The sequence below is a fragment of the Oncorhynchus clarkii genome, unplaced genomic scaffold (genome assembly GCF_045791955.1).
Source record: "Oncorhynchus clarkii lewisi isolate Uvic-CL-2024 unplaced genomic scaffold, UVic_Ocla_1.0 unplaced_contig_9596_pilon_pilon, whole genome shotgun sequence".
Lineage (NCBI taxonomy): Eukaryota > Metazoa > Chordata > Actinopteri > Salmoniformes > Salmonidae > Oncorhynchus > Oncorhynchus clarkii.
The window spans coordinates 75,521-88,985 of record NW_027257954.1 but is presented as its reverse complement, the minus strand read 5'-3'; the positions used below and the strand labels follow the sequence as shown (position 1 = coordinate 88,985).

Genomic DNA, 13,465 nt, shown 5'->3' with positions numbered 1-13,465 from the left:
AATGGGTTTCGACCTAACAGTAGTTAACATCAAGCTGAAATGGGTTTTGACCTAACAGTAGTTAACATCAAGCTGAAATGGGTTTCGCCTAACAGTAGTTAACATCAAGCTGAAATGGGTTTCAACCTAACAGTAGTTAACATCAAGCTGAAATGGGTTTCAACCTAACAGTAGTTAACATCAAGCTGAAATGGGTTTCAACCTAACAGTAGTTAACATCAAGCTGAAATGGGTTTCAACCTAACAGTAGTTAACATCAAGCTGAAATGGGTTTCGCCTAACAGTAGTTAACATCAAGCTGAAATGGGTTTCAACCTAACAGTAGTTAACATCAAGCTGAAATGGGTTTCAACCTAACAGTAGTTAACATCAAGCTGAAATGGGTTCCGACCTAACAGTAGTTAACATCAAGCTGAAATGGGTTTCGACCTAACAGTAGTTAACATCAAGCTGAAATGGGTTTCGACCTAACAGTAGTTAACATCAAGCTGAAATGGGTTTCGCCTAACAGTAGTTAACATCAAGCTGAAATGGGTTTCAACCTAACAGTAGTTAACATCTAGCTGAAATGGGTTTCAACCTAACAGTAGTTAACATCAAGCTGAAATGGGTTTCAACCTAACAGTAGTTAACATCAAGCTGAAATGGGTTTCAACCTAACAGTAGTTAACATCAAGCTGAAATGGGTTTCGCCTAACAGTAGTTAACATCAAGCTGAAATGGGTTTCAACCTAACAGTAGTTAACATCAAGCTGAAATGGGTTTCAACCTAACAGTAGTTAACATCAAGCTGAAATGGGTTTCGCTTAACAGTAGTTAACATCAAGCTGAAATGGGTTTCGCCTAACAGTAGTTAACATCAAGCTGAAATGGGTTTCGCCTAACAGTAGTTAACATCAAGCTGAAATGGGTTTCGCCTAACAGTAGTTAACATCAAGCTGAAATGGGTTTCGCTTAACAGTAGTTAACCTCAAGCTGAAATGGGTTTTGCCTAACAGTAGTTAACATCAAGCTGAAATGGGTTTCGCCTAACTAGTTAACATCAAGCTGAAATGGGTTTCAACCTAACAGTAGTTAACATCAAGCTGAAATGGGTTTTGCTTAACAGTAGTTAACATCAAGCTGAAATGGGTTTTGCCTAACAGTAGTTAACATCAAGCTGAAATGGGTTTCGCCTAACAGTAGTTAACATCAAGCTGAAATGGGTTTCAACCTAACAGTAGTTAACATCAAGCTGAAATGGGTTTCACCTAACAGTAGTTAACATCAAGCTGAAATGGGTTTCAACCTAACAGTAGTTAACATCAAGCTGAAATGGGTTTCAACCTAACAGTAGTTAACATCAAGCTGAAATGGGTTTCAACCTAACAGTAGTTAACATCAAGCTGAAATGGGTTTCAACCTAACAGTAGTTAACATCAAGCTGAAATGGGTTTCAACCTAACAGTAGTTAACATCAAGCTGAAATGGGTTTCGACCTAACAGTAGTTAACATCAAGCTGAAATGGGTTCCGACCTAACAATGGTTAACATCAAGCTGAAATGGGTTTCGACCTAACAGTAGTTAACATCAAGCTGAAATGGGTTTCAACCTAACAGTAGTTAACATCAAGCTGAAATGGGTTTCAACCTAACAGTAGTTAACATCAAGCTGAAATGGGTTTCAACCTAACAGTAGTTAACATCAAGCTGAAATGGGTTTCGCCTAACAGTAGTTAACATCAAGCTGAAATGGGTTTCAACCTAACAGTAGTTAACATCAAGCTGAAATGGGTTTCAACCTAACAGTAGTTAACATCAAGCTGAAATGGGTTTCGCTTAACAGTAGTTAACATCAAGCTGAAATGGGTTTCGCCTAACAGTAGTTAACATCAAGCTGAAATGGGTTTCGCCTAACAGTAGTTAACATCAAGCTGAAATGGGTTTCGCTTAACAGTAGTTAACATCAAGCTGAAATGGGTTTTGCCTAACAGTAGTTAACATCAAGCTGAAATGGGTTTCGCCTAACTGTAGTTAACATCAAGCTGAAATGGGTTTCAACCTAACAGTAGTTAACATCAAGCTGAAATGGGTTTCGCTTAACAGTAGTTAACATCAAGCTGAAATGGGTTTTGCCTAACAGTAGTTAACATCAAGCTGAAATGGGTTTCGCCTAACAGTAGTTAACATCAAGCTGAAATGGGTTTCAACCTAACAGTAGTTAACATCAAGCTGAAATGGGTTTCACCTAACAGTAGTTAACATCAAGCTGAAATGGGTTTCGCCTAACAGTAGTTAACATCAAGCTGAAATGGGTTTCGCTTAAAAGTAGTTAACATCAAGCTGAAATGGGTTTCGCTTAAAAGTAGTTAACATCAAGCTGAAATGGGTTTCGCTTAAAAGTAGTTAACATCAAGCTGAAATGGGTTTCAACCTAACAGTAGTTAACATCAAGCTGAAATGGGTTTCACCTAACAGTAGTTAACATCAAGCTGAAATGGGTTTCAACCTAACAGTAGTTAACATCAAGCTGAAATGGGTTTCAACCTAACCGTAGTTAACATCAAGCTGAAATGGGTTTCAACCTAACAGTAGTTAACATCAAGCTGAAATGGGTTTCGCCTAACAGTAGTTAACATCAAGCTGAAATGGGTTTCGCTTAAAAGTAGTTAACATCAAGCTGAAATGGGTTTCGCTTAAAAGTAGTTAACATCAAGCTGAAATGGGTTTCGCTTAAAAGTAGTTAACATCAAGCTGAAATGGGTTTCAACCTAACAGTAGTTAACATCAAGCTGAAATGGGTTTCACCTAACAGTAGTTAACATCAAGCTGAAATGGGTTTCAACCTAACAGTAGTTAACATCAAGCTGAAATGGGTTTCAACCTAACCGTAGTTAACATCAAGCTGAAATGGGTTTCAACCTAACAGTAGTTAACATCAAGCTGAAATGGGTTTCAACCTAACAGTAGTTAACATCAAGCAGTGTTGGTGACACATCTGATAGTTGTAGAAAAGAAAATGCTGTTTCCGGGTTCTGAGGTATTCAGATGTGTTTGAAGTTTTACCCCTTGAAAACTTCTCGCTCTCTCTCTCTCACGCACACACACACCCACACACCCGCACACACACACACCCGCACACACACACACACGGACGGACGGACGGACGGAGGTAGGGAGAGATAGTTCCCCTCTGCAGTTACTGTTCTTTACGGACTGTTAATAGTTTATCGTGACTCTCTGCAGCAAATTCCATTGCTGACTCTTACAGGAGTAATCCCAAATGGCACCCTATTCCCTATATAGTGCACTACTTTTGACCAGGGCCTACAGGGTAGAAGTACTGCGCTAAATAGGAAATGGGGTGCTATTTAGGTTGCGGAAGCCGCATAGTCTGCGGTCAGCATATTGTCTTTCAAAGTGGAACTGAATGTTAATTATTCACACATTGATACCCTTTATATGTCGTTTCATAGGAGATATAAATCTGCTGAGGAGGGTTTTATTCCTCAGGTGATGTGACCAGTAGATATAAATCTGCTGAGGAGGGTTTTATTCCTCAGGAGATATACATGATGGTTTTATTCCTCAGGTGATGTGACCAGTAGATATAAATCTGCTGAGGAGGGTTTTATTCCTCAGGAGATATACATGATGGTTTTATTCCTCAGGTGATGTGACCAGTAGATATAAATCTGCTGAGGAGGGTTTTATTCCTCAGGAGATATACATGATGGTTTTATTCCTCAGGAGATGTGACCAGTAGATATAAATCTGCTGAGGAGGGTTTTATTCCTCAGGTGATGTGACCAGTAGATATAAATCTGCTGAGGAGGGTTTTATTCCTCAGGAGATATACATGATGGTTTTATTCCTCAGGTGATGTGACCAGTAGATATAAATCTGCTGAGGAGGGTTTTATTCCTCAGGAGATATACATGATGGTTTTATTCCTCAGGTGATGTGACCAGTAGATATAAATCTGCTGAGGAGGGTTTTATTCCTCAGGAGATATACATGATGGTTTTATTCCTCAGGAGATGTGACCAGTAGATATAAATCTGCTGAGGAGGGTTTTATTCCTCAGGTGATGTGACCAGTAGATATAAATCTGCTGAGGAGGGTTTTATTCCTCAGGAGATATACATGATGGTTTTATTCCTCAGGTGATGTGACCAGTAGATATAAATCTGCTGAGGAGGGTTTTATTCCTCAGGTGATGTGACCAGTAGATATAAATCTGATGAGGAGGGTTTTATTCCTCAGGTGATGGTTTTATTCCTCAGGAGATATAAATGGTGATGTGACCAGTAGATATAAATCTGCTGAGGAGGGTTTTATTCCTCAGGAGATATAAATGATGGTTTTATTCCTCAGGTGATGTGACCAGTAGATATAAATCTGCTGAGGAGGGTTTTATTCCTCAGGTGATGTGACCAGTAGATATAAATCTGCTGAGGAGGGTTTTATTCCTCAGGTGATGTGACCAGTAGATATAAATCTGATGAGGAGGGTTTTATTCCTCAGGTGATGGTTTTATTCCTCAGGAGATATAAATGGTGATGTGACCAGTAGATATAAATCTGCTGAGGAGGGTTTTATTCCTCAGGAGATATACATGATGGTTTTATTCCTCAGGTGATGTGACCAGTAGATATAAATCTGCTGAGGAGGGTTTTATTCCTCAGGAGATATACATGATGGTTTTATTCCTCAGGTGATGTGACCAGTAGATATAAATCTGCTGAGGAGGGTTTTATTCCTCAGGAGATATACATGATGGTTTTATTCCTCAGGAGATGTGACCAGTAGATATAAATCTGCTGAGGAGGGTTTTATTCCTCAGGTGATGTGACCAGTAGATATAAATCTGCTGAGGAGGGTTTTATTCCTCAGGAGATATACATGATGGTTTTATTCCTCAGGTGATGTGACCAGTAGATATAAATCTGCTGAGGAGGGTTTTATTCCTCAGGAGATATACATGATGGTTTTATTCCTCAGGTGATGTGACCAGTAGATATAAATCTGCTGAGGAGGGTTTTATTCCTCAGGAGATATACATGATGGTTTTATTCCTCAGGAGATGTGACCAGTAGATATAAATCTGCTGAGGAGGGTTTTATTCCTCAGGTGATGTGACCAGTAGATATAAATCTGCTGAGGAGGGTTTTATTCCTCAGGAGATATACATGATGGTTTTATTCCTCAGGTGATGTGACCAGTAGATATAAATCTGCTGAGGAGGGTTTTATTCCTCAGGTGATGTGACCAGTAGATATAAATCTGATGAGGAGGGTTTTATTCCTCAGGTGATGGTTTTATTCCTCAGGAGATATAAATGGTGATGTGACCAGTAGATATAAATCTGCTGAGGAGGGTTTTATTCCTCAGGAGATATAAATGATGGTTTTATTCCTCAGGTGATGTGACCAGTAGATATAAATCTGCTGAGGAGGGTTTTATTCCTCAGGTGATGTGACCAGTAGATATAAATCTGCTGAGGAGGGTTTTATTCCTCAGGTGATGTGACCAGTAGATATAAATCTGCTGAGGAGGGTTTTATTCCTCAGGTGATGTGACCAGTAGATATAAATCTGCTGAGGATGGTTTTATTCCTCAGGTGATGTGACCAGTAGATATAAATCTGCTGAGGAGGGTTTTATTCCTCAGGAGATATAAATGGTGATGTGACCAGTAGATATAAATCTGCTGAGGAGGGTTTTATTCCTCAGGAGATATAAATGGTGATGTGACCAGTAGATATAAATCTGCTGAGGAGGGTTTTATTCCTCAGGTGATGTGACCAGTAGATATAAATCTGCTGAGGAGGGTTTTATTCCTCAGGAGATATAAATGGTGATGTGACCAGTAGATATAAATCTGCTGAGGAGGGTTTTATTCCTCAGGAGATATAAATGGTGATGTGACCAGTAGATATAAATCTGCTGAGGAGGGTTTTATTCCTCAGGAGATATAAATGATGGTTTTATTCCTCAGGTGATGTGACCAGTAGATATAAATGATGGTTTTATTCCTCAGGTGATGTGACCAGTAGATATAAATGATGGTTTTATTCCTCAGGTGATGTGACCAGTAGATATAAATCTGCTGAGGAGGGTTTTATTCCTCAGGAGATATACATGATGGTTTTATTCCTCAGGAGATGGTTTTATTCCTCAGGTGATGTGACCAGTAGATATAAATCTGCTGAGGAGGGTTTTATTCCTCAGGAGATATACATGATGGTTTTATTCCTCAGGAGATGGTTTTATTCCTCAGGTGATGTGACCAGTAGATATAAATCTGCTGAGGAGGGTTTTATTCCTCAGGAGATATACATGATGGTTTTATTCCTCAGGAGATGGTTTTATTCCTCAGGTGATGTGACCAGTAGATATAAATGATGGTTTTATTCCTCAGGAGATATAAATGGTGATGTGACCAGTAGATATAAATCTGCTGAGGAGGGTTTTATTCCTCAGGAGATATACATGATGGTTTTATTCCTCAGGTGATGTGACCAGTAGATATAAATGATGGTTTTATTCCTCAGGTGATATAAATGGTGATGTGACCAGTAGATATAAATCTGCTGAGGAGGGTTTTATTCCTCAGGAGATATAAATGATGGTTTTATTCCTCAGGTGATGTGACCAGTAGATATAAATCTGCTGAGGAGGGTTTTATTCCTCAGGTGATGTGACCAGTAGATATAAATCTGCTGAGGAGGGTTTTATTCCTCAGGTGATGTGACCAGTAGATATAAATCTGCTGAGGAGGGTTTTATTCCTCAGGTGATGTGACCAGTAGATATAAATCTGCTGAGGAGGGTTTTATTCCTCAGGTGATGTGACCAGTAGATATAAATCTGCTGAGGAGGGTTTTATTCCTCAGGTGATGTGACCAGTAGATATAAATCTGCTGAGGAGGGTTTTATTCCTCAGGTGATGTGACCAGTAGATATAAATCTGCTGAGGAGGGTTTTATTCCTCAGGAGATATAAATGGTGATGTGACCAGTAGATATAAATCTGCTGAGGAGGGTTTTATTCCTCAGGAGATATAAATGGTGATGTGACCAGTAGATATAAATCTGCTGAGGAGGGTTTTATTCCTCAGGTGATGTGACCAGTAGATATAAATCTGCTGAGGAGGGTTTTATTCCTCAGGAGATATAAATGGTGATGTGACCAGTAGATATAAATCTGCTGAGGAGGGTTTTATTCCTCAGGAGATATAAATGGTGATGTGACCAGTAGATATAAATCTGCTGAGGAGGGTTTTATTCCTCAGGAGATATAAATGATGGTTTTATTCCTCAGGTGATGTGACCAGTAGATATAAATGATGGTTTTATTCCTCAGGTGATGTGACCAGTAGATATAAATGATGGTTTTATTCCTCAGGTGATGTGACCAGTAGATATAAATCTGCTGAGGAGGGTTTTATTCCTCAGGAGATATACATGATGGTTTTATTCCTCAGGAGATGGTTTTATTCCTCAGGTGATGTGACCAGTAGATATAAATCTGCTGAGGAGGGTTTTATTCCTCAGGAGATATAAATGGTGATGTGACCAGTAGATATAAATCTGCTGAGGAGGGTTTTATTCCTCAGGTGATGTGACCAGTAGATATAAATCTGCTGAGGAGGGTTTTATTCCTCAGGAGATATAAATGGTGATGTGACCAGTAGATATAAATCTGCTGAGGAGGGTTTTATTCCTCAGGAGATATAAATGGTGATGTGACCAGTAGATATAAATCTGCTGAGGAGGGTTTTATTCCTCAGGAGATATAAATGATGGTTTTATTCCTCAGGTGATGTGACCAGTAGATATAAATGATGGTTTTATTCCTCAGGTGATGTGACCAGTAGATATAAATGATGGTTTTATTCCTCAGGTGATGTGACCAGTAGATATAAATCTGCTGAGGAGGGTTTTATTCCTCAGGAGATATACATGATGGTTTTATTCCTCAGGAGATGGTTTTATTCCTCAGGTGATGTGACCAGTAGATATAAATCTGCTGAGGAGGGTTTTATTCCTCAGGAGATATACATGATGGTTTTATTCCTCAGGAGATGGTTTTATTCCTCAGGTGATGTGACCAGTAGATATAAATCTGCTGAGGAGGGTTTTATTCCTCAGGAGATATACATGATGGTTTTATTCCTCAGGAGATGGTTTTATTCCTCAGGTGATGTGACCAGTAGATATAAATCTGCTGAGGAGGGTTTTATTCCTCAGGAGATATACATGATGGTTTTATTCCTCAGGAGATATACATGATGGTTTTATTCCTCAGGTGATGTGACCAGTAGATATAAATCTGCTGAGGAGGGTTTTATTCCTCAGGAGATATACATGATGGTTTTATTCCTCAGGAGATATACATGATGGTTTTATTCCTCAGGAGATATACATGATGGTTTTATTCCTCAGGTGATGTGACCAGTAGATATAAATCTGCTGAGGAGGGTTTTATTCCTCAGGAGATATAAATGATGGTTTTATTCCTCAGGAGATATACATGATGGTTTTATTCCTCAGGTGATATACATGATGGTTTTATTCCTCAGGAGATATACATGATGGTTTTATTCCTCAGGTGATGTGACCAGTAGATATAAATGATGGTTTTATTCCTCAGGTGATGTGACCAGTAGATATAAATGATGGTTTTATTCCTCAGGTGATGTGACCAGTAGATATAAATGATGGTTTTATTCCTCAGGTGATATAAATGATGGTTTTATTCCTCAGGTGATGTGACCAGTAGATATAAATGATGGTTTTATTCCTCAGGTGATGTGACCAGCAGATATAAATGATGGTTTTATTCCTCAGGTGATATAAATTATGGTTTTATTCCTCAGGAGATATAAATGATGGTTTTATTCCTCAGGTGATGTGACCAGTAGATATAAATGATGGTTTTATTCCTCAGGTGATGTGACCAGTAGATATAAATGATGGTTTTATTCCTCAGGTGATGTGACCAGTAGATATAAATGATGGTTTTATTCCTCAGGTGATGTGACCAGTAGATATAAATGATGGTTTTATTCCTCAGGTGATGTGACCAGTAGATATAAATGATGGTTTTATTCCTCAGGTGATATAAATGATGGTTTTATTCCTCAGGTGATATAAATGATGGTTTTATTCCTCAGGAGATATAAATGATGGTTTTATTCCTCAGGTGATATAAATGATGGTTTTATTCCTCAGGAGATATAAATGATGGTTTTATTCCTCAGGTGATATAAATGATGGTTTTATTCCTCAGGTGATATAAATGATGGTTTTATTCCTCAGGTGATATAAATGATGGTTTTATTCCTCAGGTGATGTGACCAGTAGATATATAAATGATGGTTTTATTCCTCAGGTGATGTGACCAGTAGATATACATGATAGTTTTAGAACTAATAAAACACAGTGAATATCCACAGTGAATATCAAGCGATGTAACCTAGTAGGCTTAATGATGTAAAATGATGTCATCATGCAACAGGTCGATGCCTCTCTACATTACTTTCCAGATGATTGTCTTCAGGAGCCCTCCTGGCTACTATATCATTGCATAGAGATGAACTATGTTGTCTGTTGCAATGGAATTGAACCTTAATTGATTACGGTGACCGCTGAGGTCATTAGTAGAGTAGATTCAACAGATTTCTGGCAGAGATAGTGACACCACTTTGTCAAAAAAGTATTCTGTGTGTGTGCGCGTGTCTGTGTGTGTTTAACTGTCTGTGTGTGTTTAACTGTCTGTGTGTCTGTGTTGTTCAGGCTGGCCAAGTCGGAGAGCAGTGAGTCCCTGGGCTCTGTGTGTGTTTAACTGTCTGTGTGTCTGTGTTGTTCAGGCTGGCCAAGACGGAGAGCAGTGATTCCCTGGGCACTGTGTGTGTTTAACTGTCTGTGTGTGTCTAACTGTCTGTGTGTCTGTGTTGTTCAGGCTGGCCAAGACGGAGAGCAGTGATTCCCTGGGCACTGTGTGTGTTTAACTGTCTGTGTGTGTCTAACTGTCTGTGTGTCTGTGTTGTTCAGGCTGGCCAAGTCGGAGAGCAGTGATTCCCTGGGCTCTGTGTGTGTTTAACTGTCTGTGTGTCTGTGTTGTTCAGGCTGGCCAAGTCGGAGAGCAGTGATTCCCTGGGCTCTGTGTGCAGTGGCAGCAGTGGAACTGATACCCACCCAGCTGTGAGAGGCTTGAGACCGCAGAAAACCAGGTCTCAGTCCTCCTCCTCCTCTGTCTCAGCCCTAAGAATGGGCCCCCGGGGGCCAGAGAAGCACCACCCTGACACCCAAAACAGCCACAGAGCCCCCCAGGCCCAGGGACACAGACAGGGACAGGCAGAGGACAAGGCCAGCAAGGAGTCTCGCTCCCAGAAACATGCCCGGGTAAGAGGTTATTGTATCTGTTGGGGAAATATTTCTGTGTTGTACAGCATGTAGATATTCACATAGAGTATTTATCTCTATAGACAGACACACAACATCTAGATACATAGTCTTCCATTAGGTTATGCTGTACTATATTGCCATATTGTAGCCCTCCACTAGTTAACTAGGACATGATGACGCTGTTGCAGATCTCTAACGACAGCGGTACATTCCTTTCTGTCCTACCATTATCCACAATGTTAAGACCTGTGAGGGGCCTCCTGTGTGGTGCAGCGGTACATTCCCTTCTGTCCTACCATTATCCACAATGTTAAGATCTGTGAGGGGCCTCCTGTGTGGTGCAGCGGTACATTCCTTTCTGTCCTACCATTATCCACAATGTTAAGATCTGTGAGGGGCCTCCTGTGTGGTGCAGCGGTACATTACCTTCTGTCCTACCATTATCCACAATGTTAAGATCTGTGAGGGGCCTCCTGTGTGGTGCAGCGGTACATTCCCTTCTGTCCTACCATTATCCACAATGTTAAGACCTGTGAGGGGCCTCCTGTGTGGTGCAGCGGTACATTCCCTTCTGTCCTACCATTATCCACAATGTTAAGATCTGTGAGGGGCCTCCTGTGTGGTGCAGCGGTACATTCCCTTCTGTCCTACCATTATCCACAATGTTAAGATATGTGAGGGGCCTCCTGTGTGGTGCAGCGGTACATTCCCTTCTGTCCTACCATTATCCACAATGTTAAGATCTGTGAGGGGCCTCCTGTGTGGTGCAGCGGTACATTACCTTCTGTCCTACCATTATCCACAATGTTAAGACCTGTGAGGGGCCTCCTGTGTGGTGCAGCGGTACATTCCCTTCTGTCCTACCATTATCCACAATGTTAAGATCTGTGAGGGGCCTCCTGTGTGGTGCAGCGGTACATTCCCTTCTGTCCTACCATTATCCACAATGTTAAGATCTGTGAGGGGCCTCCTGTGTGGTGCAGCGGTACATTCTGTCCTGCCATTATCCACAATGTTAAGATCTGTGAGGGGCCTCCTGTGTGGTGCAGCGGTACATTCCCTTCTGTCCTACCATTATCCACAATGTTAAGATCTGTGAGGGGCCTCCTGTGTGGTGCAGCGGTACATTCCCTTCTGTCCTACCATTATCCACAATGTTAAGATCTGTGAGGGGCCTCCTGTGTGGTGCAGCGGTACATTCCCTTCTGTCCTACCATTATCCACAATGTTAAGATCCGTGAGGGGCCTCCTGAGTGGCGCAGCGGTCTAAAGGCACTGCATCGCAGTGTCACAGCCGGCCTTCACCCGGGAGACCCATGAGGCGGTCGCACAATTGGCCCAACGTCGTCCGGGTTAGAGGAGGTTTAGGCCGACCGCGATATCCTTGTCCCATCGCGCTCTAGCGACTCCTTGTGGCGGGCCGGGCGCCTGCAAGCTGGCATCCGGTCGCCAGTTGTACGGTGTTTCCTCTGACACATTGGTGCGTCTGGCTTCCGGGTTAAGTGGGCATTGTGTCAAGAAGCAGTGTGGCTTGGCTGGGTCGTGTTTCGGAGGACGCACGGCTCTCTGCCTTCGTCTCTCCTGAGTCCGTAAGGGAGTTGCAGCGATGAGACAACACTGTAACTACCAATTGGAGAGAAAATGGGGGGAAAAGTACAAAAAATAAAAACATTTTCAAAATATCCTTGAGATAAGTTTCAGTTTCAAGCAGGAATGGGCAACTGGCGACCCCCCCCTTTAGCCTTTTTTAGGCCCGGGGGGGGGGGTGCTAAAACGTTTTGCTTCAAGGTGGGGGTATGGACGTGGGTACACAGACCCGCGAGCCACTGCGGCCCCCCATGATAAATTCCTATTTTGGTAGCCCTCACCCCCATCAAAGTTGCCCATCCCTGAAGTAGAGCAATGTCAGTGATTCCCATTGACACACACACACGTTTTATTTATTTAACCTTTATTTAACTAGGCAAGTCAGAACAGCATGCAGAGTGTTTTCTGTTGTTTCTGTTCCAGATGCTAGAAGAGGTTGTGGCGAAGACGCTGAAGCATCATGGGATCACCAGAGAACACAAGAATCTTGCCGCCTGCGGTCAAAGACTGTTTGAAATCTCCAAATTCTATCTGAAGGTTCCTCTCCTTTTTTTTCCATTCTTTGAATTTGACATTTAGCACCACCCGTGAGGTAACGTGAAAACTTCAACTAGAAGTCCCTTGGCCCCCCTTTGGAAAAGTTTTCAATGACAGAATGACAACTAAGACCGTAAGACAGATTGTTAGACAGATTGTCTTGTATTGCCTTGTCCTGAGCTTTTAATTTGCCCTGTTCAACTATGTTAAATAAGATGGATAAGCTGACTGTCTGACCTGACTATAGAGAGATAGGCTGACTGTTACATCATCACCCCAGAGACTATAGAGAGATAAGCTGACTGTTACATCATCACCCCAGAGACTATAGAGAGATAAGCTGACTGTCTGACCTGACTATGGCAGCTGTCTGTTACAGTATCACCCCAGAGACTATAGAGAGATAAGCTGGCTGTCTGCCCTGACTATAGCAGCTGACTGTTACAGTATCACCCCAGAGACTATAGAGAGATAAGCTGGCTGTCTGCCCTGACTATAGCAGCTGACTGTTACATCATCACCCCAGAGACTATAGAGAGATAAGCTGGCTGTCTGACCTGACTATAGCAGCTGACTGTTACTTCATCACCCCAGAGACTATAGAGAGATAAGCTGGCTGTCTGCCCTGACTATAGCAGCTGACTGTTACAGTATCACCCCAGAGACTATAGAGAGATAAGCTGGCTGTCTGCCCTGACTATAGCAGCTGTCTGTTACATCATCACCCCAGAGACTATAGAGAGATAAGCTGGCTGTCTGCCCTGACTATAGCAGCTGTCTGTTACATCATCACCCCAGAGACTATAGAGAGATAAGCTGGCTGTCTGCCCTGACTATAGCAGCTGTCTGTTACATCATCACCCCAGAGACTATAGAGAGATAAGCTGGCTGTCTGCCCTGACTATAGCAGCTGTCTGTTACATCATCACCCCAGAGACTATAGAGAGAT

The 13,465-nt window shown here is 41.8% G+C and overlaps 1 protein-coding gene across 1 annotated transcript in view; it reads left to right on the top strand.

Moving 5' to 3' along the window:
* Positions 1-13,465, top strand: part of LOC139394233 (mdm2-binding protein-like) — a 65,677-nt gene that overhangs the window by 48,653 nt on the left and 3,559 nt on the right. Inside the window, exons 19-20 of the mRNA XM_071142255.1 lie at positions 10,113-10,389; positions 12,403-12,516. Of these exons, the coding sequence (XP_070998356.1) occupies positions 10,113-10,389; positions 12,403-12,516 (391 nt within the window). The remainder of the gene's footprint in view (positions 1-10,112; positions 10,390-12,402; positions 12,517-13,465) is intronic.